The 27,037-nt window shown below is 38.5% G+C and overlaps 1 protein-coding gene and 1 long non-coding RNA gene across 17 annotated transcripts in view; one reads left to right on the forward strand and one right to left on the reverse strand.

The window, feature by feature from the left end:
- Positions 1-27,037, forward strand: part of mfr (ferlin family C2 domain-containing myoferlin misfire) — a 90,105-nt gene that overhangs the window by 48,241 nt on the left and 14,827 nt on the right. For 6 of the 12 annotated variants that reach the window (XM_086978768.1, XM_022790513.2, XM_022790511.2 and 3 more), the window contains 14 exons: positions 112-304; positions 432-596; positions 5,045-5,196; positions 6,126-6,309; positions 6,507-6,766; positions 9,275-9,313; positions 9,606-9,774; positions 10,459-10,779; positions 14,598-14,720; positions 15,404-15,541; positions 20,971-21,138; positions 24,004-24,199; positions 25,975-26,149; positions 26,520-26,732. In XM_086978768.1, the coding sequence (XP_086834894.1) occupies positions 112-304; positions 432-596; positions 5,045-5,196; positions 6,126-6,309; positions 6,507-6,766; positions 9,275-9,313; positions 9,606-9,774; positions 10,459-10,779; positions 14,598-14,720; positions 15,404-15,541; positions 20,971-21,138; positions 24,004-24,199; positions 25,975-26,149; positions 26,520-26,732 (2,496 nt within the window). The remainder of the gene's footprint in view (positions 1-111; positions 305-431; positions 597-5,044; positions 5,197-6,125; positions 6,310-6,506; positions 6,767-9,274; positions 9,314-9,605; positions 9,775-10,458; positions 10,780-14,597; positions 14,721-15,403; positions 15,542-20,970; positions 21,139-24,003; positions 24,200-25,974; positions 26,150-26,519; positions 26,733-27,037) is intronic. The other 6 variants (XM_086978769.1, XM_022790512.2, XM_022790518.2 and 3 more) reach the window with 6 other exon arrangements.
- On the reverse strand, positions 87-26,753 carry LOC111244009 (uncharacterized). 5 transcript variants are annotated; one of them, XR_015320052.1, is made up of 10 exons: positions 26,627-26,753; positions 25,941-26,145; positions 25,105-25,185; positions 23,481-24,092; positions 23,224-23,382; positions 9,601-9,737; positions 6,115-6,261; positions 5,102-5,305; positions 412-549; positions 87-224 (listed from the first exon to the last, which is right to left on the reverse strand). It is a non-coding gene; the product is annotated as an uncharacterized LOC111244009 (long non-coding RNA). The 5 variants fall into 5 exon arrangements; XR_015320056.1 differs by having other exon boundaries at positions 6,115-8,046; positions 9,601-22,490; XR_015320054.1 differs by lacking the exons at positions 87-224; positions 412-549 and adding an exon at positions 1,109-1,882 and having other exon boundaries at positions 6,115-8,046.

Raw genomic sequence — 27,037 nt, forward strand, 5'->3', positions numbered from 1 at the left:
CTTTAGACTGGTACAACATAATCCTATAATGTATACATGACATAGTCAGCATGTGGTCTTTACTCATTATTATATTAACATTATTTGTTGCGCGATTCGTTCCTTCTGCAGAAATCTCTTGCTACCAGAGGGAATGCCCTTAGAAAGACAGCATGCACGTTACATCGTCTCAGTGCACGAAGCTGATGGGCTACCTCGTGCGAGTGGAGGTAACTTCGTGGCTTCTGTGAAAAAAGTTCTTGTTCAGGACAACCAGCAACAACTCATCAACACCTACGTACAAGTTTCTTTTGCTGGCCTTACCGTAAGTATGAGGAACAGATTGAACCTTACAGATCACCTATTTTTTTTATGTGTGTATATACATATGACGTCCATTGTGAAGCAACTGATCAAGATATTATTCGTTACCTGATTTACGTATCGCGTAGGGCAAGACATCAGTGAAGAAAAGCTGCTGTTCGCCTGCTTGGAATGAGCAGGTTGTGTTCACTGAGATGTTTCCGCCTCTTTGCCAACGAATTAAACTTCAGCTGCGCGACAACGGACCTGTCAAAGACGCCGTCATCGCTACCCATTTTATCGACATTTCCAAGGTAAAATTTTGTCTGAATTCTAAATTCGTTTAATGCTTTAAAAATCGATTCGGTTACAATTGTATGCAAAAGTCACCTGTATATCGCCTATATGTAAAAGTCAGATAACAGGTGTGAAGAAAGTGAACATTTTTTATATAATTTTATAAAAAATCGAAATTTTATGTTTTGATTATTATTTTCATCTGTTACAGTGGCTTTTCGAAAATTATATATACCATAAAAACGAAGTTCGAAGCTATGGCTAAATTCGTAGAAGTTGTGGATTTTATTTTACCGAGCTTTAACTCATTGTTATTTTGGCATTGGTCATCATTGCACTTTTTTGAAAATAAGTAAATTAGTGCTTATACGTAATAAACATTGTTTCATTTTTTAAAAATATTGTTTACATTTTCATGTTGGAAACATGTTAAATGTTGAAATGTCAAGTAGTTGACAACATGGAGATTTGGGTTTTTGGATATTCATACTACCATTGTCCCCTTTGCTTTATTTTAATAAGATGAATGAGATCAGTATAAATCAAACACTCAAAATATATCCCATTTTTATTATTTTTTCATAATTTATTACTTTTTAAACTTTAATAAATTACAATTACAGGCTAGGTAGGCCAAGATATGGACTACGCTATAGGCATAATTTTCAAACGGAGATGTCAAACTGTTCCCATTGTGGGCCTTCCTTCTTTTATGGAGAGCTGTCTAAGCATCATGGATTATCGATAGATAATGCTACTTTTACTATAAACTGAACAACTTAAAACGTTCGTTTAAATCAAAAACGAGAGCACCATTCGATAAACCTTAGCCTGTTCTGGAACAGATACGTGACGTTCATCGATTACTGTTGTAGTATTTTAAACTAAGACCCATTACAACGATTTAGCTTATAGTGGAACCTGAAGTAGATGACTAAACTTCAACCTTTGTACTACAATGAGCAAGCCAAATGGATCATTGGGCATCATCAAACATATAATTAATGCAATACACCTGTATACGCTAATTATATTTGCGAGAAGATAACTATATCATATGAAACGAGCGGTACGATTTTCTTCAATAAAAATCGCCTAAATGAGATGAATTACTTCAAATTTTTCGGATACAGGCTACGCTTCCTGTGTTGAACAGTTACCATTTGTATCGTGAAGCCTCACCACATATGCTTCTTAAATACTGTTTCACATAAGGAAATCAATAGCCTCCCAACTCTGCTGAAACGGCAAGCGTGTTCTGTTTGCTGAAGCGTTTGATACTATTTAAGTTGAGCTCGAACAGCTGCAAAACAAATCATAAACTATGTAGACACTTGACAACACCCCTCAGCGTTCCTGTTCTCCTTGATACTATGGCATTTCGGTACTTTTTTAGTATACGACTGCCCGTACGCTCTATGGGAATACGTGCAACGGTGTGCTACCCTTGTTATAACAGTATAATTACTATTGTAATTTTTGTTATAGCTAAAAGTGCAACTAGTGATTTAATGACGAGCTCTCAGCCATAAATTCTATGATTCTAATACTAACTAAACGATGAATCGGAGATGTTGGTCGGCGTTTTCTTAGTCATCAGATGACATTTGTCGCCATTTGTAACTAGAACTTAGGAAGTATTAACTATGCTGGTGAATTTCGTTCAACTGAAACGATAAGTTCTTTTTTTTTTTTTTTTTTTAACTCTTTGGTCGAGTGCAGTGTCACTTTGTCTAATGGAAAATTTATATAAATTAGAAAAATAGGGAATTGATCTGTATCATTTACTAATGCTACGGACATTCGGTTCGGGAATAATTCTGTGCCGATAGGCTTGCTTGACGACCCGAAACTTAATAATTTTGATAAAGATGAATCATTTTCCTCTGCTTGGCGTAATCGATGGCCGATTACGCCTGCCTAATACACATAATCTTTCAGGCTAATCTATACCTATTGCTGATTGCTTGTTGGCCTCGCCGGCCCGCTACTAACTATTATACAGCTGTGCAGAATTTTATCCCAGTTCTGCTACTAACTTAAAATGTTACGAGTGTTATTATTATTGCTACTACATTGGCCTTGTACACATGTATCTGTTATTAGTGTATATGACCTTACTCAAAATTTTTTGCCGAGGTTTAAACATTCATTTCGCTCCAAAAAAATCTATGTTTGTTCCGGCGAAAACTTCTTCTACATACGGATAAAATTCCATAACAATCCAATGCGATCTAGAGGATTTTCTATGAGGTTAAGTCTATGTGTTGGGCGTTCTGCGATTTTTTCTAGATAAAGTACTGCGTGTGTATTAGGTGTTATGTAACAGATAAAATTAACTGCACAGACACCTTGGTGATGTTGAAAAAATCAGACACTGAGCGAAGCTCAAGTAAACAGGTAGTTCAGGCGTTTCGAGAGTGGACAGGGTCAATTAAAAGCGGTACTCCCTATCTTGAAAGGCCTGTGACAGGGATCACGGACAAAAAAAAGTGCTAAACGTGAAACAATTTGCGCCTACCAACCGCCGACTCACCATAAGAAAGCTAGCAGAAAACATATAGCTCTCAATCGGCTATTGTCAGACAAACTGACTAACTATTAAGATAAAATTTGTGCTGAAATAGCCGAATGTCCACCAGACGAATATCCATGAAAAGTGGCATCCGGAAAACCCTTTGATACTGCTAATTTCGCCTGAGCACCTTACTATGGATGATCATACGTGGGTGTACGACTGCAGGTTTGAAAACGAGCGCCGACCGAAGAAAGTAGCACAATTTAGACAACAAAATGAAGGTGCTTCTCACGGTTTCGTTCGATCGTCGAAAAATCGTTCACCATGACCCCACAATCATCGAAAGGCATCTGAAAAGGTTTTCAGAAGATTGTCCGAACCTGTCAAATGTCAGAGACCGTAATTGCGGTGTAACAAATCACTACGATGCACCGGTTCGCGCTTCATAATTCCTACAACAGTTTTTGCAAAGAAACTCGCTCCAGCCCCCGAATGCACCAGATTTAGCCCTCTGCGACCTTCTCTTCTTCCTTCAATTAAAAAAAAAATTATTAATTAAGAGCCCGGGGCAATTGGAAAAATGCTTAGAGAACCAAAAGAACGGTGGAACAAGTGTGCCACACCCGAAATATACAACTTCCATTGGGATGATTAAATAGATGGTTAGCTTGTTCTTTTTTGTCCAAAGTTCATTTGCATACTTCTAAAGCTCCATGTCTGTCTATGGGATCGAAATCGTCTCTTTAGTGGTGGGCTGACTTTTTTTTATTAGTCAGTAACATTTCATCTTTGGAAGAGTTGCTCGTAAAATAAAGCCTATCGTATGTGTGCAGCAATTTGAACCGTTTCGATCCATAATGATTCACATTTTTTACTAGGATAAAGCATTTTTTTTTCTGAAACATATGGTTAATTGAAATAGAAAAACAGCACAAATGCGGCAGGGTATCGGGGTACGTTGTGGTACAAGTTTGGACCCGAGCATGGAAACGTTTGGTTTCGTGTAGGAGGCCAGCCGTCTAATGGAAATCCTAACGGTGTAAAACCAGAAACATAGATGGCATCTAGTTTGCAACAACGTTCCAACAAGAGGTTGAGGATGACTACGGTGTTTAGGTTGGGTGAATTTTCGAACTGTCACCGAGTGGATTAATTTTAGATGCATAAGTGGCGTACAATTTGTACGGCTTCATATTGTTAACATCAATGTTGCATCGTGCATCATATCAACAGATTAGTTTCAACATAGCATGGATTATTATTATTATATAGCATCAGCAGGATTTTCAATCGCTCGATCTATTACCCAGAATAGGTCATTTCCATAGCATAATGGAGTAACTGCAACAGGATCTAACGAAGCAAAACGGACACCTGTTAGGGTGCAATTAAACAATGAATTTAGGCTGGGTGTAATAGAGAACAATAATAATAATAATTTGCAGGAGCATTGGAATATTCTAATGGGTGAATGGAACACGTAAAGCAGAGTAAGTATCATACGCGAAACGCTGCTAATAGATTGACCGAATGAAACAACGAGAATTACAATAGCCTGATAACGAGATATAGGTCTAAAATCAGGTGGGAGCTTGTTTAGTCATGCGCAAAACGAATCGAACCTGGCTATATTATTGCTTAGGGAAATAACTTCAAAAGGGGGTAATAACAATGCAAGAAGCTACTGTTCATGCTGGATAAGTCGTGGCAGTAATGAATCACATTAATTAAGTGAATAGGCGCGAGTCTACATATACATTAACACATTTTACATTATTGCACGCTGTCCCTCATGTTTAGTAAATTCTATCGAACGGAGGTTCAACTCGTTTCAGCCACAATTCTCTACGCAAAAGTTTTGCGCCGAACGCTGGTGGTATTCGTGGCTCGCTTAATCATGACGCGCAAATACGTCCAGCTCTTAAGTATGCTTTATGTTGTGAACAGATATCAAACGATGGCGATAAGGGTTTTCTACCGACATTTGGACCATGCTTCATTTACCTCTACGGATCAGCACGTAGTAGCGATTCGGTATTCCAGCGAGAGAGTGCTCACGCTCCGTTGAACGACGGATTGGCGGAAGGTGTCATGTACAGGTAAACAACGCACCTGTGCACATCTGCATATCTATTGCACATAATGGGTCGTACGGCTGGCTGGCTGGCTGGCTGGCTGTATCGCTAATCCAACTTAATCAGTGGGATACTAAAAATTAGAATAAATAAGAGTCTAATATACTATGGGCCATTAATTGCAAATCTTAGTATTCCAACGTGTATAATATTGAAGGTACTTGTCGTAGCTTAGCGAATCTTGGCTGGTACAACTTCTCCGTCATTTAGACATGTTCAAAAATAATCCATGTCTTAAATCAGTCTGTAGTTAAATTAATGTTAAAGGTGATTTGTCTCAGGCGTTTTAATGATCTTTGACGCTTGAATACGTTATAGCATTCTTTTCTATGATTTCTCAATCTGTCCTTGATTTCTAATAGATTTATTGTTATGTTTTTTTGTCATTTTATCGAACAATACAAGATGATGAGCTCATCAAAAACACGATCGAAGGGTCACTGTCTGTTTTAACTCCTATAGATTTTCGCTGATTGGTTTGCAACCAACTCTTCCGAATAAACATGGAATTTCTGTCTTAAAAATTGAACTTTAACCATTTAGATAAATACGTAACTATCGGAATACATGAGTATCAGAGAGAAAGGTTTTTAACTGAAGGTATTATCTGAAGCTTACTCAGATAGCTGGGCTGCGATGAGTCTCAGAAAATGTTTCCAGCTTTCACGATCGTATACTGTTGTTTAATTGTATAGTTTTTGGGACACTTAGATGAAGACGACGCAACTAGTGTTGATGCAGGCATAAACTATCTATTCGCGACCAGTAAAACCTTGATCTTTTCTTACGCAACCTACTTAGTTCGCTCATCACGGACAGCATTTTTTGCCATAAGTTAGTTATTCCTCGTCAATGATTTTTGTCCCGTCATGGTTTACTTACCATTTTTGTAGGGGTCGCCTGCTTGTATCTGTACGAACGCAGGTCTTACCAGATATGGCCGTAATGCAGCTGCCTCCCTCGGTTCACGTCGAAGCAGCTCCTCCAGTTGCAGATGATAGCAGTCAGGCTGTTAGCGCAGACTTCTTCCTTTCGGCAGTTGTTATGGAAGCACACATGATTGATAAACGATTTCAGGTACACACACGCTACGGTCTAATAGTATAGAATAGGGCCAGGTTTGCCGCTAGTTCAAGCTACCTAGAGTACTAATTATTAGATGAATAGGTGTGAGTTTTTCAAAACAATTTTTCAATGTTTACGAATAGTGGTTTAATGCATATGATTTGCTAGATCTATTTCCTATGTTAGACTTAGGATAGTTCATTTTTCAGGACAAACCGGTTCAGTTCGAACTAAGCATAGGCAACGCGGGCAATACGCTAGACGGCGAATGTGGATCCAGTGCGGCAGGCTCAAAAGAGTCGATTGAACCAGAATGGTGTTCGACGACTCCGGCAATGAAACCTGTTCTGGGTCCAGAGCCTAGTGAGCACCTTAACCTGCCATTTGGACATGTTAAGCCCGTTATTTGGGTTCGCAGTAATTGGCCCGATCACAGACGAAGACTCTATCTCTCAAATATGTTGTACAGGTGAGTCGTTCAAAGTACGATATAGCTATTTATTGTATGTACATTTAATAAGATAGTGTGAGGTGGAATGTTTCTATCTATCTATCTATCTAATCTGCCTATGAATTATTCTGAATACGTTTGTGGAAGCTTTGGATCCGATACCGTTGCGTGAGTCTTAATCGTGCTTGCCTTGTGATTAGAGGACTGGTAACTGCTAGCTATGTTTAAGGCTGCGGCCTTACCACACAGCCCACGCGTCTCTGTCGATTGACTAGCACAAGAATTGTGTGAAGATAATACACCGTGTTATATAAATTGACTCATCGTCGATACCGATAGAAGCTGAACCTTTCAACATTGTTGTAAAAGGAAGACCCAGATATATTTTTGTTACTATAATACAAGGAAGGCAAGATTTGCTTTAAATTGCATGGTTGGGCTATACATGCGATATCTAGGGTTCACTGTGAGAATAGTCTGTTGCTTGTTTTTGCCTTCGATGTGTATTATACAATAGCATAGTCCCGCCTAGTCGTGTTGAGCTACAGTATACAGAACAAAATGAAGCTAAATTCGAAAAGAACGTTTGGAGAAGACAGATTCTGCCGGTGATCTACCCAAAAGGCCTTATCAGTAGAAGATCAGTTGCCCCGCGTCCTGTCGGCGTAGCAACTGATTTTCTCGACTAATTCGATAGACAATGGCTGCAAATACGTAATTGGGTTGGGCCCTTCACTCAGGGCGGTATTTTGTGTTCGAGAGGCAAAAGGGAACAAAGCAAGGTTTTGGAAGAAGACGCTGGACTTTCCTCTAGACGTGTATCTCATAGATAACAGGTGACTCCAGGAGGGACTATGGAAAAGCAGATGGCTCCCGTCACACTGTAATTAGCTTTGGTTAAGTGTGGTATTTGCAATGGTGGCTTCTGCCTGTGCCGTTGGTGACTAGCGAGCGGGTAAGACAATGACTAGAATACGAAGCCAAACTAGGTATAGATGGTTGAAGCCAGTAACAGAAGAAGAAGAAGAAGCAAGATGAGGGCGGGACATAAACAACAAGGGTCAATGAGTGCATGTTGCAGGTCAATATGGCGGACACCAACGAAACTCTTGTTGAAGGATGGTAACCATGACAACGAGGCATATAAGCACGAAATAGCCAAAAATCATGTGTGGCTAGCACGGTCGAAAGAATAGGCTAAGTCGAACTTATTTTGACTGTGTTTGCACACGTCGACGCGGCGATTGCAGATGATTGACTTAACGAGAGACGTCACTGCTGGCTTTAACCACTGCACGCTAGAAAAAGAATAGAAAAAAGTTTACATGTCGATAGGCTACATCATAGACACATCGACCTTTATGGGCTGCAGATAAATTAACCTAAAGGTTTTTTAACACGCTACAATGTGTTTAGGTTATCGCTCTAAAATAGATGTACAAATGTATTTAAATTCTGATTATGAAAAGCAAATTAGGGTGACCGGTATTCTATGATGATGAAGCTCCTAGTTTGCATACTGGTCAGTAGGTATAGCCTACGACGATATGATCCCAACTTACCCCCCCCCCCCCCCTGAAGAAGGATTTATTGTAAGATATAAAAAAAATACAAGTCATTTTGGTAATGAGTCGGCAAGCATTGTTAAGTCCATCTTTGAAAACACACGTAATTTTGTATATTGCCGTAAAACAGTAGTAAGTTTGAATCTGGGCTTTGCAGAACGCTTTGAATGCTCGTCGTAGGATGTTGTTACAAAACCCGTTTAGGAAATTAGTTAGGGTTAAATTTTAGTAAAAATAGCTGAGTCCACTCTTTATTAGCTAGCTATTTTCCTTTGGCTCTACGACTACGCTGAAAATCATGGCTGCTGTTGTCATCTAGTCGATAAGATCAGGTTTTGTATACCATCATAGATGAGTTTCAGTAGGTGACATATATAGAATATATGTTTCATACATCATATTGATGAAAACATGCCTATACCATATTTACGTAAATGATCGACCGAACTCTTCGATGACGCCTATACTGAAAATGTCTATTGCTAGTTAGGAAAGTAATGCATTGAAAATATATGGTATTTTTATCCATATGCCTAAGTAGTAACAAACTAGTAATGATGTATATAGCATAATCGGCCATTTTTCAAATCTACTTATTTCAAATGAACTTTAGCGAGAAGCTCAACTTTAAAAAATTCTACCATAAGCATAATATATTAAATAACTAAGTATTATTGATCGCTCATGTAACCTATCGGTTTTCTTTGAAATATCGGTATTACAGTTTTAAGTGGCGTTCCTTTGTAGAGCAAGTCCTACTCTCAACCTTGTGCACATACTATACTATCACACTATACTTGAGTCCTATACATGGTCCTAGTATACTCGTTTTCGCTAACGCCATCTATCGATAGCTTGCGTATCCTTAACTTGTCTGATCCCCTGTTAATTTCATGTTTTCATTTCACGCACGCGCAATTTCATGCACGACGATTCGATTGCTGTTCTACATCCCGTCTAGCTCGATACTATGTCCGCTATTCGCAGATAGTCATCAACGGTAACTAGGGTTCTATAATGAACTTTAGAAAAACTAATTATCTTTAGTCCAGGGCTGATATAAACGTCAAGAAGTTAAAAGCCTAATTTGAATGCGTTCGTGCCATGCGACCAGGGTAATTTCCCGTCGGTAATTTTCATAGAAACTGACTGTTGCCCAAGACATCGGCAGTTTTGTCATATTCAAATAAAGTTCGTGATAATCAGAGGACATGGTATCGACACTTATAGTATTAATGTCCATGATTGTCATTTTGCATATTTCGAAATTCATTTAAAATGTATAACCTCAGGATTCTCGAGCGACTGGATTTTGGGATGAGCGATGTGTTAGAAATGGTACGACTAGAACGAGGCGACGCCGATCGGAGACTGCGTGGCGTCCTGGAGCAGCTGTCGGCTGACTGCGTTGCCTACCTGCAGCACTACAAGCAAGAAAATCCTGTCAGAAGTAGCACCAAGGTAAGTCACGGAACATGATAGTAACTGTGTTCGGCTTCCGTTGGGAAATTGAAAATGTGTTGTTCTACGGTTATCGTGTGTCATTGGAACAAAGTTTTATTGACTGCTTCGCTGCACAACTTTTATCATGCTATTCATATCACATTTTATTACGTTTTTAATACAGGATCACTTCCATCGTACACTTCATACAAAATCGTCTCGGGAAATTGGCCTTTGTAAAGGGTATCGGCCTTAAAAAGATTTGGCTTTTAGAAGATTAGATCTTCAACGCAGCGGTTTTAACTGATATATCTAACTTAGCAAAACAATACTTGCGAATTTAGCCGGGCAACGCAAAATACAGTTAGGTACGTTGTGTGAAATGTGTGAAAATTGAGTAATCAATAGACCAGGGGCATTGACCTGGTTATTGCGTAGCTGAAAACGTGTTTTACGGTTTACGCGCAAAAGTTGTACATTTTAAAAATACTAAAAAAAATGAGCTTCGGAATGATCATTGCATTGCTCCCAGCTGAAAAGCTCTACGTATATACTTCATGATACAGCAAGCATATGAGTCGCGTGCGTATCTTGAAAGGACGGGCATGGTAAGTAGCAATCCGCATGAAACCGAGATGTGTATATCTTCAATCAGAGGTGCGATATCTTGCCCCGTTTTTGTCCTTCATCTTTAAACCGAAGCAGCGAAGCAAACTGGACCGGCAAAGGGAGCGACACTGTCAGCGCGAGATCGATCATATGGGCACAATGGCCCGTGCTATGCGGCCTCTTCTCAATCGGCACTCGTTCAAAGAGAAACTTCATACGACACAGCAGTTCTCTAGAAAGCTGCGGGACATCTGCGAGGATGCCCAGCATTCGCTACCAGACGTTTTCCTTTGGATGCTCGCCGCTGGACGCCGAGTCGCCTACCATCGAATCCCTGCTCGCCAGATTATCTACTCCCCTATCGATGAACAACGTGGGCCACTTTGTCATCGTAGACAAACAATACTGCTAAAGGTGAGATTAGAATATCGGTTTGTCGATGTCTGATACTATAATAAGGCCACGGCGTAGTAGGCCACTGAATCTATCACGATTGCCAACCTTTTATTTGTATATATACAACATTTCCTTAACAAGATAGCAGTAATTAATAGTAAAGGAGCCGGAATAAAATATTCGATTCCTGAAGATCAGTGCTGGCTTTTAATGATGTTTTGCTTCTACTGTCAGTGTTAGATGAAATACTGAAGTCTTTGTTTTAAGTAGACTTCACAGAGATTAAGGCCAGAGCGATGTAGGACTAACACAAACGAACTAACTGATTAAACGGCGTTCCGATTGTTTAATATCAAGCTAATGCTGGACCTTTGACAATATTTTGTACCTAGCAGCGTTATACTTTTACACCTGATTCGGGCCGTTTTGTGACCAAACAGGTGCGTATGTTGCGTTGGCAAAAGTTATGTGGCGTACATTGATTTGGGGCCATACTATACACTGTTGATAAAGAATACCGTACGTTTATAGACAAATGAACCAATAATTAGCGTCTTATCTAGTTAACAGCACGTTTTCGTCAATCGAGATCGTCGACTGGATATATACGCGGTGGCTCACCTGAATTTGGGCTTTGCCTACGTGTTGTTTCTAAGACTGTATCTAAACAAAAACGGGTATTTTAACGAAGTGGTCTGCATGTGGCGGTCAAATTTATTCAATATGGCTACCATTCATTGTAACTATAACTTTAATTTGGAACTTAAATTTATTATAGGTTTGTTCGGAATGTTCCTTTTACACATACGCGAACGCCTCCTTAAAAAAGCACGACTTGGTTTCCTCAACAACACCATATATATATATATATATATAGATATAATAATCCAGCGAATTCAGATCTGAACTGTACACATGTGCTTAAAACACGGTCATGTTTTTGAGCAGTCATCCCGGCGCTATTCAGTTAGTACGAGCGTGCGTACCATCTTGCTTGGAGACCTGTGGCCTTCCTTTAGACACTTCATTATACACGGTCGCGCGACAGCTCGTAAAACATAAATGTGTCTTCTTAATGCGTTCGCCTTTAGGGAAAAAATATTGTTGTATGATATGACCTTTACCAAACATCACTCTCAGATTAATCTCTCACATTAATCAAAAACTATATCCCTTGTATTCTTTGAACAGTAAACGAATTAGCAATCATTTCCGCGGTTGCCTCTTGCATCGATGATAAAAATTTGATTATTAGAAAAAAATCAAGTAGTGCTCTTGTATTCCTAAAGGGACTAAACAGTTAATGATAGAAATTGTATCACCTAGTCTTATGAGCCTTAGGGAGCTTCTCTTTTACGTTTAGGACACACGACTTGTACCTAAGGTCCCTGTCGAGAAGCCGTGGCATGGTTGTTCTACTCGCGTCAGGTTTCTCCGCTTACAACTTGACGAAAAAGGGCGATCGTCAGGGATGCATCTTTGGACGGTGTCAACTAATTCTCATATCCTACTGTCTTTTTCTCTGCCATGGACTTCTCGTCGTGCTATGCAAGAACATGCTTCTAATTACTTTGCAGGGGTATATTTATTTGTGATACCCTAGACTGCCGACTGAAGGTAACCTAAGAAGATCAAACCCTCAATGGAGGGTTCGTTCGCTGCGAAGAGACCGAATAGTAGCTGGTCTTCGGTCAAAGTGCGAAGAGGACGTACTGTTTTTGCTCATAGTGAACTTGCCCCTTTTGTTCTTGAAAGAACTAGTTTCAATCTAATACAAACGGTAGCGGATGACAAATAACCCGTCAAAGTTTTTGCGAAATTGGTGGGCCACTTTGTATATCTTTGTTCGACTAAAAACTTCGAAAATAATATAATACAATTAAAGATAGAAATATACGGACGAAAGAGAAACTACATTACTGCGATGACACACAAGCTCTTGTTACTTTTGTGAATGATGTACCGGAATTCATCGCGATCCCTAATGAATACACATCGGCATATAATAAACAACATGCCTCTATTGGTATTTAGAAAAGTAATCCCTCAAATAAGCGAGCACGTGAACGTTTCTCTCTAGTACTATTCTATACGTGACGAAGTCCATTGTATATGTGATATAGTAAGGAAAATATTACGGAAAATAAGGATACATGAGGACTTTCTGAACGGTGGAAGAACCGTTAAATATTTACACTCGGTGAAGCTTATGAACCTAAGAGATTAGCTCAGCTGGATATTGAGGCAACGGTACACTTTGACACCCGACAGCTAGGAACCGTTTTTTCTGAAAATTGATCGTAGAGTACGCCAGGTCGAAATTTATACAATATTAATTGCTTTCATTAGCCAAACACCGCATCTACCTTTAAAGCTAAACAAAGAACTGTTCATATACTGTTAATAATAGCGTCTGATAACATTTATATACAAACTCAATTCAAAAATTGTTTATTTTTACAAATTACCAATATCAGCAATAATCGAAAACTATTTTTTTTCCACGTCTGTCTTTAAGAAGCTCAGGGTGTATAAGTGTAATTAAACTAGTTTAAGTTGAGTGTCGATATTTTAAATTGTAACTAATTTTACCTCGGGCGGACTATCTCGCTTTTCGGGGTTATTCTGGGCACAACTTGTCAATATTAATAAAATTAAGTTTAAATTAGGCTTATGATCTTTCTCAATATGAAAGTTTGAATTATTCTAACAAATACTTATGTACATAATAAAATCTAAAATCGTTATTTTCTTGAACATTGGAAAAAACGACCGAACAAATGGCAATTTTTAAAGCCCTATATTTTGCGTTCAATTTGCAGTGTTGTGATCGCATCTATTAGAAAAAGCACCATCAATAAATGTGCACTTAAAATAACTTCGCTGTTCACTTATGTGGTAAAGAATGGCTACCAATAGATAACTTGAGGTCAATGTTTGATCCAAATTCGTAAGCAACGTACGACCCCTATATCAAGCTCGATGGTCTCATTGGTACATTATACCATCGAGTGGGACCATCGAGTGCCAACATCTAGTTTGCCACTAAAAGTTGAAATTTGTACAAAACACAAATTGACAGATATCACTTTGGGCAACTGCGTTCAATAATCTGCCTCGATTCAGAAGGTTTATCTACTCTTTCCTTTAATATTCTCTGCCTGCTGCGCCCACTTGATTTAAGATAGATATAACTGGTGCTGATAGGTGAGATAGTTAAGAATTTGAATTCATCGTGCTTGGTCTTTCGGGTTGCGGACGAAATTATTGGGGGCGGAGAATTATAACGTAAAATTTTGCTTTGACGCAATCTTTCATAAATTTGGAGAAAAAAAAAACAAATTCTAAACTCTGTCATGATGTTTCACAAAAATTGCTCAAAAGACGATCTTTTTTAGCCAAGATACTCGAATACGTCGAAAAGATGTAACCCTATTACCCCCCATTCACATGCTTCGGTATTTCTGTCGGGCTTATAATGTTTGGCCGGTACCACCTAAAAAACGGAGCTTTAGTTTCGTGTAAAGATTCCCAACACTCTGACCATAAATAGTTTAAAGCAGTTTCATACTACATGAGAAAGATCAAGAGCGATGAAAAGAAGATACGCGCACTCACCTGCGTATCAACGCTTTTTTAATTCAGGCAGTATTTATCTTAGAGCGAATGTTACCCAGACTGATATCTGCTAGGTACATTATTGATAAATAATAACGCAATAATCCTAATGGAAAAGTGTCATATCATTGAGCCCTATTACCTTTCTACAGTTAATCGTTTTGAAACATCTCGCATACACAAAGAATAACACAAGTTAGCTAACTTCGACCTTACAGCCGGGCGGTGGAAACAAAAAGCAAACGTTGAGTTCGGTATGGAGCATTGAGGCCGACTTGGAAGTTTACATTTGGCTCGGATTATGGCATGAGCGAGAGCATTCTTTGGACGGGGTACCTGAGGTAATTTCCATTGTATTCGTTGTGATACTCACACGTCAGCGTACCTAACATACAGGTAGACTGAAGTTACTCTCATACATCTTGTAGGGAATTATCGAATTACTATGATTAGCTATCGAATAAGCATCCGATATCTCTTCAGGTCTTGTTATTTTGTGAGACACTTGAATACCGATCAGAAATGTAGAACTCGTGAGATTGCGGGAATTGTCGTGGGGATAGTAACTATGCGGCTTTTCGACCTAAAATATCGGGAGAGGAAGTAAAAATTTTCAATAAAAATAGGCGACTTTCATGTATTCGAAAAGGTGCGGTAACCACGTTGACGTTAGCAGAGAAACTTTACCGACAGACTCATTGACTGACTGACTGCGGCACGAAATCCAATGCCGACAACTTTTATTTCAAAGAAACAAATGCTTCCAGAAAGGAACGACTTTACCATTGTAAATTACTTCAGAGTAATAAGTAAATGAACCCATTTCTAGTTTCCATATGAACGGCTATAGGTTGCCTTCAAAGGCCACTCTAGCTGGATTAGCTTTGCAGTGCTGCTGCAGTCACTTACCCTCATACTGTCGCCATTTGTATTTTGTTTTTTTTTTGTTTATTTCGTTATGTTTGCTTATGTTTGTCTGTATGCATCAATCGACAATCACTGTATTTGACCCTTCAATTAATAGGGTTTCAGTAAAAGAGCCGTTCCTGCGGAGCGATTGCATTACACCGAAAAGGGCAAGTTTACCCTTCGAGCCCACATGTACCAGGCAAGATCATTAATTGCATCAGACTCATCCGGACTCTCCGATCCGTTTGCACAGGTAACAATATATCGTACGTATTTCATTAGTATCATCACGGCTTCCCGTTTAGGCTATCTACGTAATCGTTAACTGCCATAGTTTTTAGAATCTAACTATGTACATTCAAAAGGCAGAATTTTCGATACGTTAAACATCTTGGATTATGGTTACAAGATTAACGCTTTTATAAAGATTTGCTATGATAGAGAAGTTATGTGATAAGCAAAGCTTAGTTCAGGCAGTCAATTCAAAATAATCGAAATATAAGTCCTTCTACAGTATGGTGACCTTGTCATAAACATGTTATGGATAATGGAATTCTAGCTGACCGAAATGTTTGTATTGCTCCTGAAAGGATCCATTGCGTTCAGTAGTGCACCCATGTTTTCACGTTGAAACTAGCCGTCAGCACACCATACCGCGACGACACCCACAAAACAAGTCAAGGAGGGTACCAATGATAGGGGTAGCGTACTTAATCTCATACTTATTCTCAACTTATCGATGCCAGAAGCCATACTGTTTTTTTTTTGTAGGCATCTGGTACATATAATTTTGTTCATACATACTATACACCCCAATTGTATTGTGGTTTGCGTGTCATAGTGTTCTAGAAACAATTACATAAATTTTCCGTGAATAAAAACAACTATTGCCATCAACAAATGTTCCGAGGGAATAAACTACAATCCGGATTGCCATTTTGCAGATGACTAAGATCGACTAGGCTTTGTTGTGCAATGTAAACTGCTCTAGATACGTTAGCGTAGGCTTTTTATTTTTTGCCTACCAGTCATTACAACAAACAGATACATGAAACTGGTACATAAGGGGCAGTTAGATGTATTTAGAATACCGGGTGTCCAGCAGGTTCCATTTTTAAATGTACCTGTTTTGAATTAAGAAGTAATTACTTACGCGGAGTAGATACAAGTAGAAACTTGTATCCGGGGTAAAGCAGCAATTAGAAATACGTGGAGATAAAATTCGATTCGAATAAGGCTCCTATAAACGCAGTGATTTACTTCTAATGACCGCTAGCGGTACAACTTCCACTTCTTTATCAAGATATACAAGACAGAGGTGTTACCCCCCAAGTCAATCCATGTGTCGCGTCGGACAAATGAATCTGCTGTTTTTTTCTCACCGATACTACTTGCCTACTTAATATCGCATCATCGACTAGACCATGGGTTTGCATGGATAACAAGATATGCGGTTGGATATAGTTAATATTTCCTGGCAAATTTCCTGAAAGTCAGGCAGTTAAACACTTTTTAGTTGTAGTTACTTAATACAGTTGTAGTAGACGAAGAGCTCTGAAAAATAATTAGTCACAAAAGTACTGTGAAAATTCACTAATGCCACTTTCTGATCGGCCGCGACAGCAAAATATTTTTGTGTTGGTCCTTCAAAAAACAGTCCGGACTGTAAATTTCGTTTGATCCTAATTTGACCTAACCGCTCTGAATTTTACGTATAGAGATTTCAATGAACCGTTGAACTTTCTTTATCTCAACCGCGTCAATTGCACCAGTTAGGACGCGTATAACATTGATTTCCACTCAAGGTTGAGGTGCTTTAGTGATAAACTAATATGACATAATAGAAAAACATTTATGCTAGTTCAGCTAAAATGACAGGTGGCCAATTACTAAGTGCCTTATAAAGCTCACTGTACGTAACAATGAAACAATTTACTCTATTATATTAGTATATCCAACCAGAATATAAGCCATACGAACTGTTGGCTTATTTTGCAATTTATATGCTATCATTTAGTAACCGGCATTCTGAGAATGTGTCTAAATACTCTACTACCTTCCGGTTATAAAGAAAGCTCGTTCTCTTCATCTTCGCTTCGTTCGCTTTCGCTAACGGGGCAAAAAACGCTTTGCAGTCCCTTGAACTATTGTAGGCCGGCGTCCCTTGTAGGCAAACGGAAGCTCAGCAAAGTCAAAAATAGTGATGCCACTTTGTTGTGTGATGCAAATGAAGCGTATTCGATGCAAGGCATTGTACCTTCTTCGTGTTATTAGGATCCTCGAAGGACGTTTTCTGACTACGTGTAGTGCGAGAGCAACAATCTGAATCAAACCTGTCTGAGCTGCCCTCCATAATACATGTGGAAAACTCTATGGGTACCGTTTTTTAGGACGTTCGGATCAATTGTCCTGGATCTATAAGTGGACGGATATATATGCTAAAAAAAAAAGCCGATGCTGTTACTTTTACCGTACAAGCGAATCTTTTCAGCTGGCCCAAACCGTTTCATTGGTCTGTGTAGGTACAGAAGCGCGCTCTTATAATGCACGGAAGCACTAAATCTGACTAAGACTCGTCGTGGCTCTGAGGTCCATCTCAATTAAAACTTGTGTTGCAGGTTATCCACACGGAACATATACGTTCCCTCTCGAGTATCTGCCACTGGGTTAGTGATCTAATAACTGTAATATACGAGAAACTACTATTTTTAAATAAGCTTATTTTTCTTAATTTTTTTTTTTTTTTTAGGAAAGTGATTACCGAAAGCGAAGATCAAAACCTGTTTCTAATCCATCACTAGTCTTCAATAAAGACAAGCCGTGCTGCAAGAACCGACTGTTACCGCCAATTTATTTGTGTTAAAAATATTATCCGAAAGATTACACGTAGCTATGTTTTCTACTATTTAATTTGCACTAGCAGAATGCTAAAGTTCCGATGCCAGCTTTTCTTGAACCGACTATTACTAATCTTCACAAAATCTACAAAAACTCTTACAATAGCGCGAAAAATGAACATATTTTTAGGACGTCTATTTGGCGGATGGATAAAATTCATTTTCGAATAACTCTATCCGAAATGTCGTTTGCCAATATTTTGTTATTACTAGATCATGAAAGGAGCTATAGCGAGCGTTTGGTGAGAATACGAATAAATTATGATGATGAAACGTTGCTGAAATATAACAGCACACGCCGCATTACCTCATCTGGCTTTATCGATTGAGGTCGATCAGCGGCTTTTCGTAGCGTTACGCTTTTGACCTTGTGATGCTATTAGTTCCGAGCTACATACATTATTATTAATTAGACATATCCGTGGTAAACTAAGTGAGACCGCCTGCTGCTGACTTCTGTTAAAAATGCATTACCGGGAAAATGGCATTTACCGTCTAAATAACAAAGCCTAGCCACGTGAACATTAGGCCGAAAATTTACTGAATATCTAGGATTTTTGTCAGATACTTGAAATCTTCAAGAACTAGACCATGAAGTACAATGAGAAGTTTCACGCCAAGTCTGGCTTGTGTTGTTATTTAAAATCATTTGCCGCCCTAAATCCTTAGAGATGAATCTTTAAGAAATCTCTAAAATGTCATTTACAGCCTTTCGTATCTATCCCTGCACCATCCTTTTGCAGTTTTGACGAGCGGTAGTGAGCCGTAAATACCCAACATTTTATTACATATAATGCTGAATAAATGATTCTCCGAAACTTCGTTGAAGTTATTAGCATTATCTACACGAAATCCCTGTAGTTGCACGCCGTGTGCTATTTCTCTAAACTTGCTCATCCAATGTTTTGACTATATTTTTTCAGTAGCTCAAAGGATTTCATGTTGACTGTTCGAATAAGGTGAAGCAAACAGCAAGTTAAACTATACGAAGTTCACGACGTTGATAGCTACGTGATTTTTTAGTTATCGGTGTATCCTTATACATACTGGTTTCGCATAATTGGAAAGATAGACTATTTTAAAGCAATTAGGACAAGTGCCTATGATTGTTTGGTAGGTAACCTATTTGCCTGCTCATCTTCGAGGCACGCTATGACCTAGATTCGAATCAGGACATAGAGAGACAGTCTGTTTCTTGCTGGGAGCTAACCGCCCGATGGGATGCCTAACGGCGATGCGGAACATAGAAACCAATTAGAACGAGGTACAAAATGATTCGTGTTTGGAAAGTAATCTTGACAAACGTGATACCTCATGATTTCACGTAAACAAGTGTTTAATTATTTATTTAAGCATATGTCTACGACAATTCCCTCAGTACATACAGCGCTAAATGCAACAGAACATTTTCTTCCAAGTTTCGTAATCAGAGGAAGATCAGAATCAGATCACCAGGAAACACAGTAAATAGGTCCAATCTTTCACGCGCCAATGATTAGCCTACAAACCTACAGCCTATTACGCAAATTATGTTACTATTCTATCGACTGTTATGGCACGTTGCCTGGAAAGCAGTTTTGTGGTCTTTACGGCTGAACTTTGACCAAGCGAAGGTTACTTCGAATAAATTAGAATAAACAAAGCGCTTGCCGCTAACCTGTAATACCAAGAAATAAAAAAGCCAATCAAGGAAATGCAACGAAAATATTATCCTTAGATATCCTTAGAATGTTTTAGCTATTAAACAGGTACTGCAAAAGACAGAGTAGAGTAATACGCCGGAGACCTAATTCGATGTGCTTGTACACAATCTGTTCTGCTAAACGGAATTTTGGTAAGAAGCGTCACCTGATTGGTTCAAGTTCATCTAGAGGACGCAATGATACAACTGGGCGAGCATGTTTCATTAATAAAATCTGTGATGTATTTTATTAGCAACCTGGTCGAGCGAGGTAGGGACCCGACGGGCGATATTCGATTAATATATATATATATATAAATATATATATATATATATTGAGAAAGTATTGGTGGTGAAAGGGCTGAACGTTCACGAAAAAACTAGAGTGATTTTCGAGATAGAAACCAAAGATTTATTCGTGCAGATCTAAAAATAAATCATCATAAATAATGAACTATCATCAAATTTTACCCTAACAATGGCTATATGATACATATCCGTTAGTCGTTTTGCGGAAGACAAAAATCGTTATAGGAAAACTTCATAAGGCAGAAAAATGTGTGGAAGATACATCTGGTTTCGTCCCTCCGGACGTACCTGATATCTTCGGGTAATCCAGTTTGAAAACTTCCTGGCCTTAATATATTATTATGCTTTGTTGATTACTCTCAGTCGTGGTGGATGGTTGTTTTGAGAATGATCATAAAAACAGATAATAGCCCATAGGACAAGCTATGTTAGTGCTAATGAAACACACATAAAAACAACCCGTTATGTAGGATGACACGTTCACTTATATCAGTCCTTGCCTTACTTGATAGATCTTTGCTGGTTCACAAAAGCCGTAATACGTATGTTTAGCAAAACAGCAGTGATCCCCTAGTTTCCATTACGTTCTTCTATTACGACATACTTAAGAATAGATTAGAAGAAAGAACTGATGTCTTTAATTTTTTTAATGGTCTGGAAAAATGCTTACTGGACAGATGAACATTACTATCAAAATTAAACAGTTTTACGGTTAGCATTGGTATATATGACGCGCTCTTTCCATTTATATATATGCAATAATATGGACCTAACCAGACTAATTGCATCTTTCAGGTTCATTTCTGTGGGCATAGCGCATGTACTCAGGTAATTGAGCAGACACTTAGTCCTACTTGGGATGAAATGATTCAGCTGCAAAAAATCGAACTTTGCGGAGATATCCGAAGATTAATTGACGATCCACCCCTAGTTGTGGTCAATGTCTTTGACCAAGATAATGTGGTTAGTATCTTTGTTCTAAGACAACTTTGTAGAACTTGGATATGAATATAGAACTTGAACACTAGTACAATATGAACTTTTCACAAATTCCTTACTTTACTTATAAGTTACTTATAAGAGTCGATTTGAATAATATAGGCAAACACGCTTATAGGTCTAGTAGTATATAGATCTGCAGGCTTTATGCTGATTTAACAGATTTGATTCATTGATATTACATTCAGCCTAGCTACCTAACAATGTCTGTCTTGTTGCAATGAGCCTGCTCCCTATGATCCTTTTCAGTTACTTCATCTAAAGCGTGCATCATGCAAAGCGTTGCAATTTGCCTAACATAAACTCTATGTTTCCATCAAACGGCGCGCTCTCAGCAAGAAACAAAGTCTCTCTATGCCTGGATTAGAGTCTAGACCACAACGTATGCTAATACGTTACCCACTAGGCTATCACGAAGGCCTAACGTAACTTATCACTCAATTTAGTGACCTTTTTATAAATGTCCGGTTATACTAATCGTATTACTCTGTTCTACCAATGATTAATCATTTTTTGCTTACCTCGCCGGTTTATTGTTTAGTGCTATAAACAGCCTATTCTGTAACATGCCAAGTTTTAAACAGTATTTTCAACCTGAAAATCGAGATTTGGTTATAGGAACATAATTTATATCACTGAACAGCTCATCGAGAGCTTTCAGTCAGTGCTCTCTTACATGGACATCTATATGGAAAATATTCATCTGAGTCTCATGAAAACGAACCAGTTACGATATCACGCTGGAATATCTATTTTAGTTATGTATAAGAAGATGCATTAAAAAAAGACAAAAACAAGAACAGGCGCCAAGAAGGTAGTACTTTGCACAGAAGGCTATCGATAATTTGAGGGTTACTGTTAAGCAATAGCTTAGCAATAATTGTGTTACCAATTTGTTCGTCACATGAGCCGCTTCAACTTTCCGATTTCCACGCATTAAAACTTCCCTCAAGAAATTATTCGAAACCTGCCTCGTAACAAAGTTTCGCCCCGTTACCACACGAGTGAAGCGAATTTTTACGCTAAACTATCCGCTTTAAACCAAGGGGCATGTACTGCCCTTTTATTCAGTTCATCGAGGTCTATCGATTGGTAGCCAAAAATTTTGCCCCAAAATTGTAACAAAAAATCTCATTGATCAATATTATTTATTCACCTTTATATCAGGTATTATTCGAATATTTGAAATAGAGACATAATAAACTTGATATGCTATACTAGATTATATTCCCTAAGTCGGCTCCGGTCAGCTGCAGCCCTTCCCACTTTAGCAACTCAATGAGAATCAGCCTGATCCGAGCACTCTACGGATCGACCTAATTTGGACAGATAAAGGCAGTTTTACGGAAAATAAGATTATATAGGCTAAAATTTACTTGAGCCTATCGGTGCTGCGGAATAGAAAAAATTATATCAACATATTCGATAGTATTTTTATATTATTACATATATTATTTGGTTCAAATGGCTTCTTCTAGAGTAATATCAGCTAAAAAATACTTGTTTTTAATTTAGCCTGACTAGGTGGGGTTATATGGACCATGAATAAATAGTCGTTCAACAAAGTTAAAATTTAATTTTTTTCATAGTAGTTGTGCCTAGGGAGGACGATAGTTTATAATAATTTTTTGTTAGGTTAGGCAGGCCAGAAGTTATTATTGGTGTGCCATAGGTCCCCGGTGAGGTTCTGCTGCGTAATGTGCAGCCGAGTTCTGAATAGCATTTTATGGGAAAAAGTGAGAAAGAACAGTAATAACTTGCGCACCCTTATCCAAGGCTAGCTTAATCGAACCCCCTTATGCCAATAGAGCTGATCAAATTTTCTTTCAGAGAAACAACATATCACACATTGTCACGGTGTGCACACAATTACGACATGTGGTGCAACGTTTACAAAAATATGAAAGTATAAAAAACAAGCCAGCATTTTGGTTGCAGTTTTGCAGACATTGTAGATTCTAGGCATTTGTCTCGGCATTGGCAAAGGGTAGTTCTTGGACGCTATCTAATTAAAGTAGGTGCCTAACCTTACGAATCTACCTGACTTACCTCGACATCTGAAAGGATATTGTGCACATTCTCATACTCCCGCTTGCTGCATTACGTAGATAACTGGACCCTGGGTTGCTAATAGTTGATTCTGTTCCCTACCGGGAATAGTGTAGCCGACGAACGGAAGGCTTTCGTTTTGACTAGTCTTCCTTATTCCTAGAAAGTAACGACGTAACGTGTCGCTCTTAGATAGTCAAGTCATTGTAGCTTACGCTATCCTGTATGCAACTGATACTAATTCTCAGAACGCTTACCATGAAAAACAGCGGATGGAGCAAAACTGGATTTGATACCCGTCGTGAGTCACAAGCTCCGCAGGAGTCCTTGAATTCGCTATTCGGACTGGTGACATAATCAACGTCACAAAAGTATGAGTAGTCCAAATTGAATTTTCTGAAACTCGGATTAACTTTAGGGTCTGAATATTAAAAAGATTAAAAGCTGTAACCTATTCCAGTCCGTTTACACGGAAGCTGCCGCTTTGGAGACTTGTGAGAACAAAATCAGCTGAGTTAGACTTGAACACGTCGCTTACAAGCTATTTTAATTAAATCCTAATGCAAGATTATTAGGCCAGAACGTTTTTAGTAATAGAGAAAATTCGTACAATCTACGTTCGTTACGGAGTACTTTATAATTCAATATCGTCGGTTCTAGGAGAGCCTAAAGACTATGGATTATTCTTTCATAACAAGTGGTGATTGTGTATTTTCAGAGCTGCAAGACACTGAGTTTACAAAATATCACGTTTTTCTTTGGTTCCGAATACTTGCCTAGGGTAAATGTGAATTTCTCGGGAGAGCCCAAGTAAAGCCCCATGTCAAACTCGGCACTTCGGTCAACACGTCGGAGCGTGAAGAATCCACCTACAAGACTCCCCAACTTGAATGGCACGACCTTTACCGCTCTCTGAATGAGAACGCTGGCCAACTACTGGCAGTGTTTGAGCTCATTGAATGCAACTTAATTACAGGTAGGTTGCAGAAATTAGGACAGCCTTAAGATGTTTATACTGTTATGGGTGTAGCTGCATAATTATAATTCATAATACTCCACGTCATAATCGACAAAGAAGAATTGTAGGTTACATTTCAATTCGAATAAGAGGTTCCGGTGGTGAGAAATAGCTATTGTGAACTATAAAGGCTCCTATTCATGGAATCTTTTGAAGCTCATATCCTCGTAGTCATGCAACTTCTGAAATGACTAACTTTACATTGTTAAAAAACCGGTGTGCAGAACTTTAGTTGCAAATAGAATGTTCTAATACAAAAACATTTTGTAATCTCATCCATTGGCGTTAGCCGTTTTAAAATTGAACGATGCTCTTATAGATCCCAGCTTCATAGCATCTCAATATTCAATCTACTAAAAGTTATTTTTATCAATTAGCGACTTACGAAGTTATCTCGCACGGCTTGGTTGCCTTAACTCAAACAAATGACAGGTGCGGCTATTGTTGGTAGCTAGATGGTGATGAAGCTCTTGCAGACTGAACCTACCCTTATCTTAACATAGTTGATCCTTAGCTTGCGAAAGGCTTCGAATTAAGAACATGGAGCTCGACTGGGGAGTTTAGAGAATAAACGTTCTAAATGATGATACTTATAAAGTATATGTATGCCCAATTGTCGATTATTGCTAACATTAAGCCTTTAGCAATAACCCTTGTCACCGTCTTCGGGTCTTTTAGCTTCAATTAGGACTATGCACAAATACAGTTCAACTGCAAACTCATCCTTTCGCTGAGCCACAAGGAGGCATTCAGTTATCAAATTCAAACTTTAACGGCGCCGTAATATTCTTCCGTAACGTACTATCATGAATTATTCATGTTCCTAACGATGCCCCAAAAATACACAGGACGCCTCTACGAACCATTTCGCACACGCTAGTGCGCGCTGTTTTGCGTTTCCGTTGTTCACAAAGCGTGTTTGTCACCATCGACTTCAAACACAGCTGAAAACAATTTAAGTTTGATCTAATAAGCCATGACCCTGCTACATGCTGCTACAATCTTAATCAACAATCCTACGATCTGGTGAGACATCTGAAGGAATGGTGTCGAAATACTTCTGGTCTCAGTTTCAGCATTCATATAGACCGAAAAAACGTTTACTGGAGCTTGTCAGTATAGCATACATATACATTGCGATGCTAAAGCATAAGGAGTTAATGAATAGATCATACCACTAGACGTTTTCATCGCAACAACGAAATCTGTTTCTTCCTTAAGGCATGCGTTTTGTTATAATGTAATTTATCTATATTATTTTATATTAATAAGCCACTTTCCTAAATTAGAGGAAAAATTCCAAATAGGCAAAGACTTCACTAATAAATAAAATAGGCTTTGTCTCCACATTCCAGCTTCCTTCATGCCTAAACATGAGTACACTGTTTTAACTCGATTACCTTAAAAACATTTCCATGTACCAATACGTTCCTCAAGATAAACTTATTTGAGACGTTGTAATCAATAGGCGAAAACGGAAGGTTTACTTTTTCTACGTTTTTCTACATATAAATTCGAGCTAATATCATTAATTTGGATATCTTGGACTTTCAAGAATTTTTACCTAGAGATGTTGAAGAAATTATGGCTTAACAAAACATATTACGTATAATAAAAGGCAAACGTTCCCGACTGTAGGTTAGCATATAATTAATTTATAATAATGACATGGTTATAATAAATTAGAGTAAAACTTTACTTGTTCATTTTCTGCGTGGATATCAATAAACCAGGAGATTTGACCGGTCGCGTAGAAAGCGTCGAACCGGTGTGGCGCCAGGAAAGAGGTCCGGTGTTACCGATTCCTCGAAGTATACGACCTACACTTTCGAAATATAAGATTGAACTGCTATTTTGGGGTCTACGAGATCTGCGGAGGGTCAACTTTTTGAAAGTCGACCGACCTAGGTAACCAAACATTACATCAATCAGACAATATTATTTCATTGTTATCTCCTCAAAAATGATCTAACTTAGACAGTTTATAACATAGAAGCTTATCAAGTGATAGCCCTTTGAAAAACCTGTACACATGAGAAAAGCTCGATGTTTAAGTGTTTTTAAGTAAAAGCTATTGAAATAATCCATTTTGTAACAAACCGTTTTAAATATTGACGGATTTCCTGCCCATTATGTCGGTTAACCATTCTGCACAGTTCAGCTAACATATTTCAAATAACATTTAACAACATTAAACATTTAAGAACATTAAACTCCAACGTGCCAATATTACTTTGTTTTGATCTGGTACATACTCGTATATTTATGGCTATTGCAGAGTTGATATCGAGTGCGGTGGTTACACAGTCCAATCATCAGTGATCACTAATTACTCGAAAAACCCCAACTTCAGTATGCCGATAAAGAGTATAGACATCGATTTACCTGACCAAGAAGTCTATTGTCCACCAGTTACGATTCGTGTTGTTGACTGCCGGAGTTTCGGACGCTTCACTCTCGTTGGTACACACGTAATTAGCACAATTCACAGGTAGAATTATTTCGAATTTTTAGAAGCTATGAATAGTTCCTATAAAATTTGCTTTTAGCTTTATTATACCGAGACTAATCTGTAGAGGTTTATCAACAATTTCTAGCTGCCTTTGTGTACGTTGACTTCCCGGTATAAATTATAGTGATCCTCCTGTTTGAAATCTACTAACGTTAAGCCTGTACTAGGAAGTGTATTCGGACCGAGCAGCTATTGCCGCTCTGTAGAACGACGAACAGCGCCACACACGAACAATATCCGTATGAACTTATCGATCAATTCGTCACACACGATCCATATAGATT

This window comes from Varroa destructor, unplaced genomic scaffold (genome assembly GCF_002443255.2).
Source record: "Varroa destructor unplaced genomic scaffold, Vdes_3.0 BEIS01000002.1, whole genome shotgun sequence".
In the NCBI taxonomy this organism is placed as follows: Eukaryota; Metazoa; Arthropoda; class Arachnida; order Mesostigmata; family Varroidae; genus Varroa; species Varroa destructor.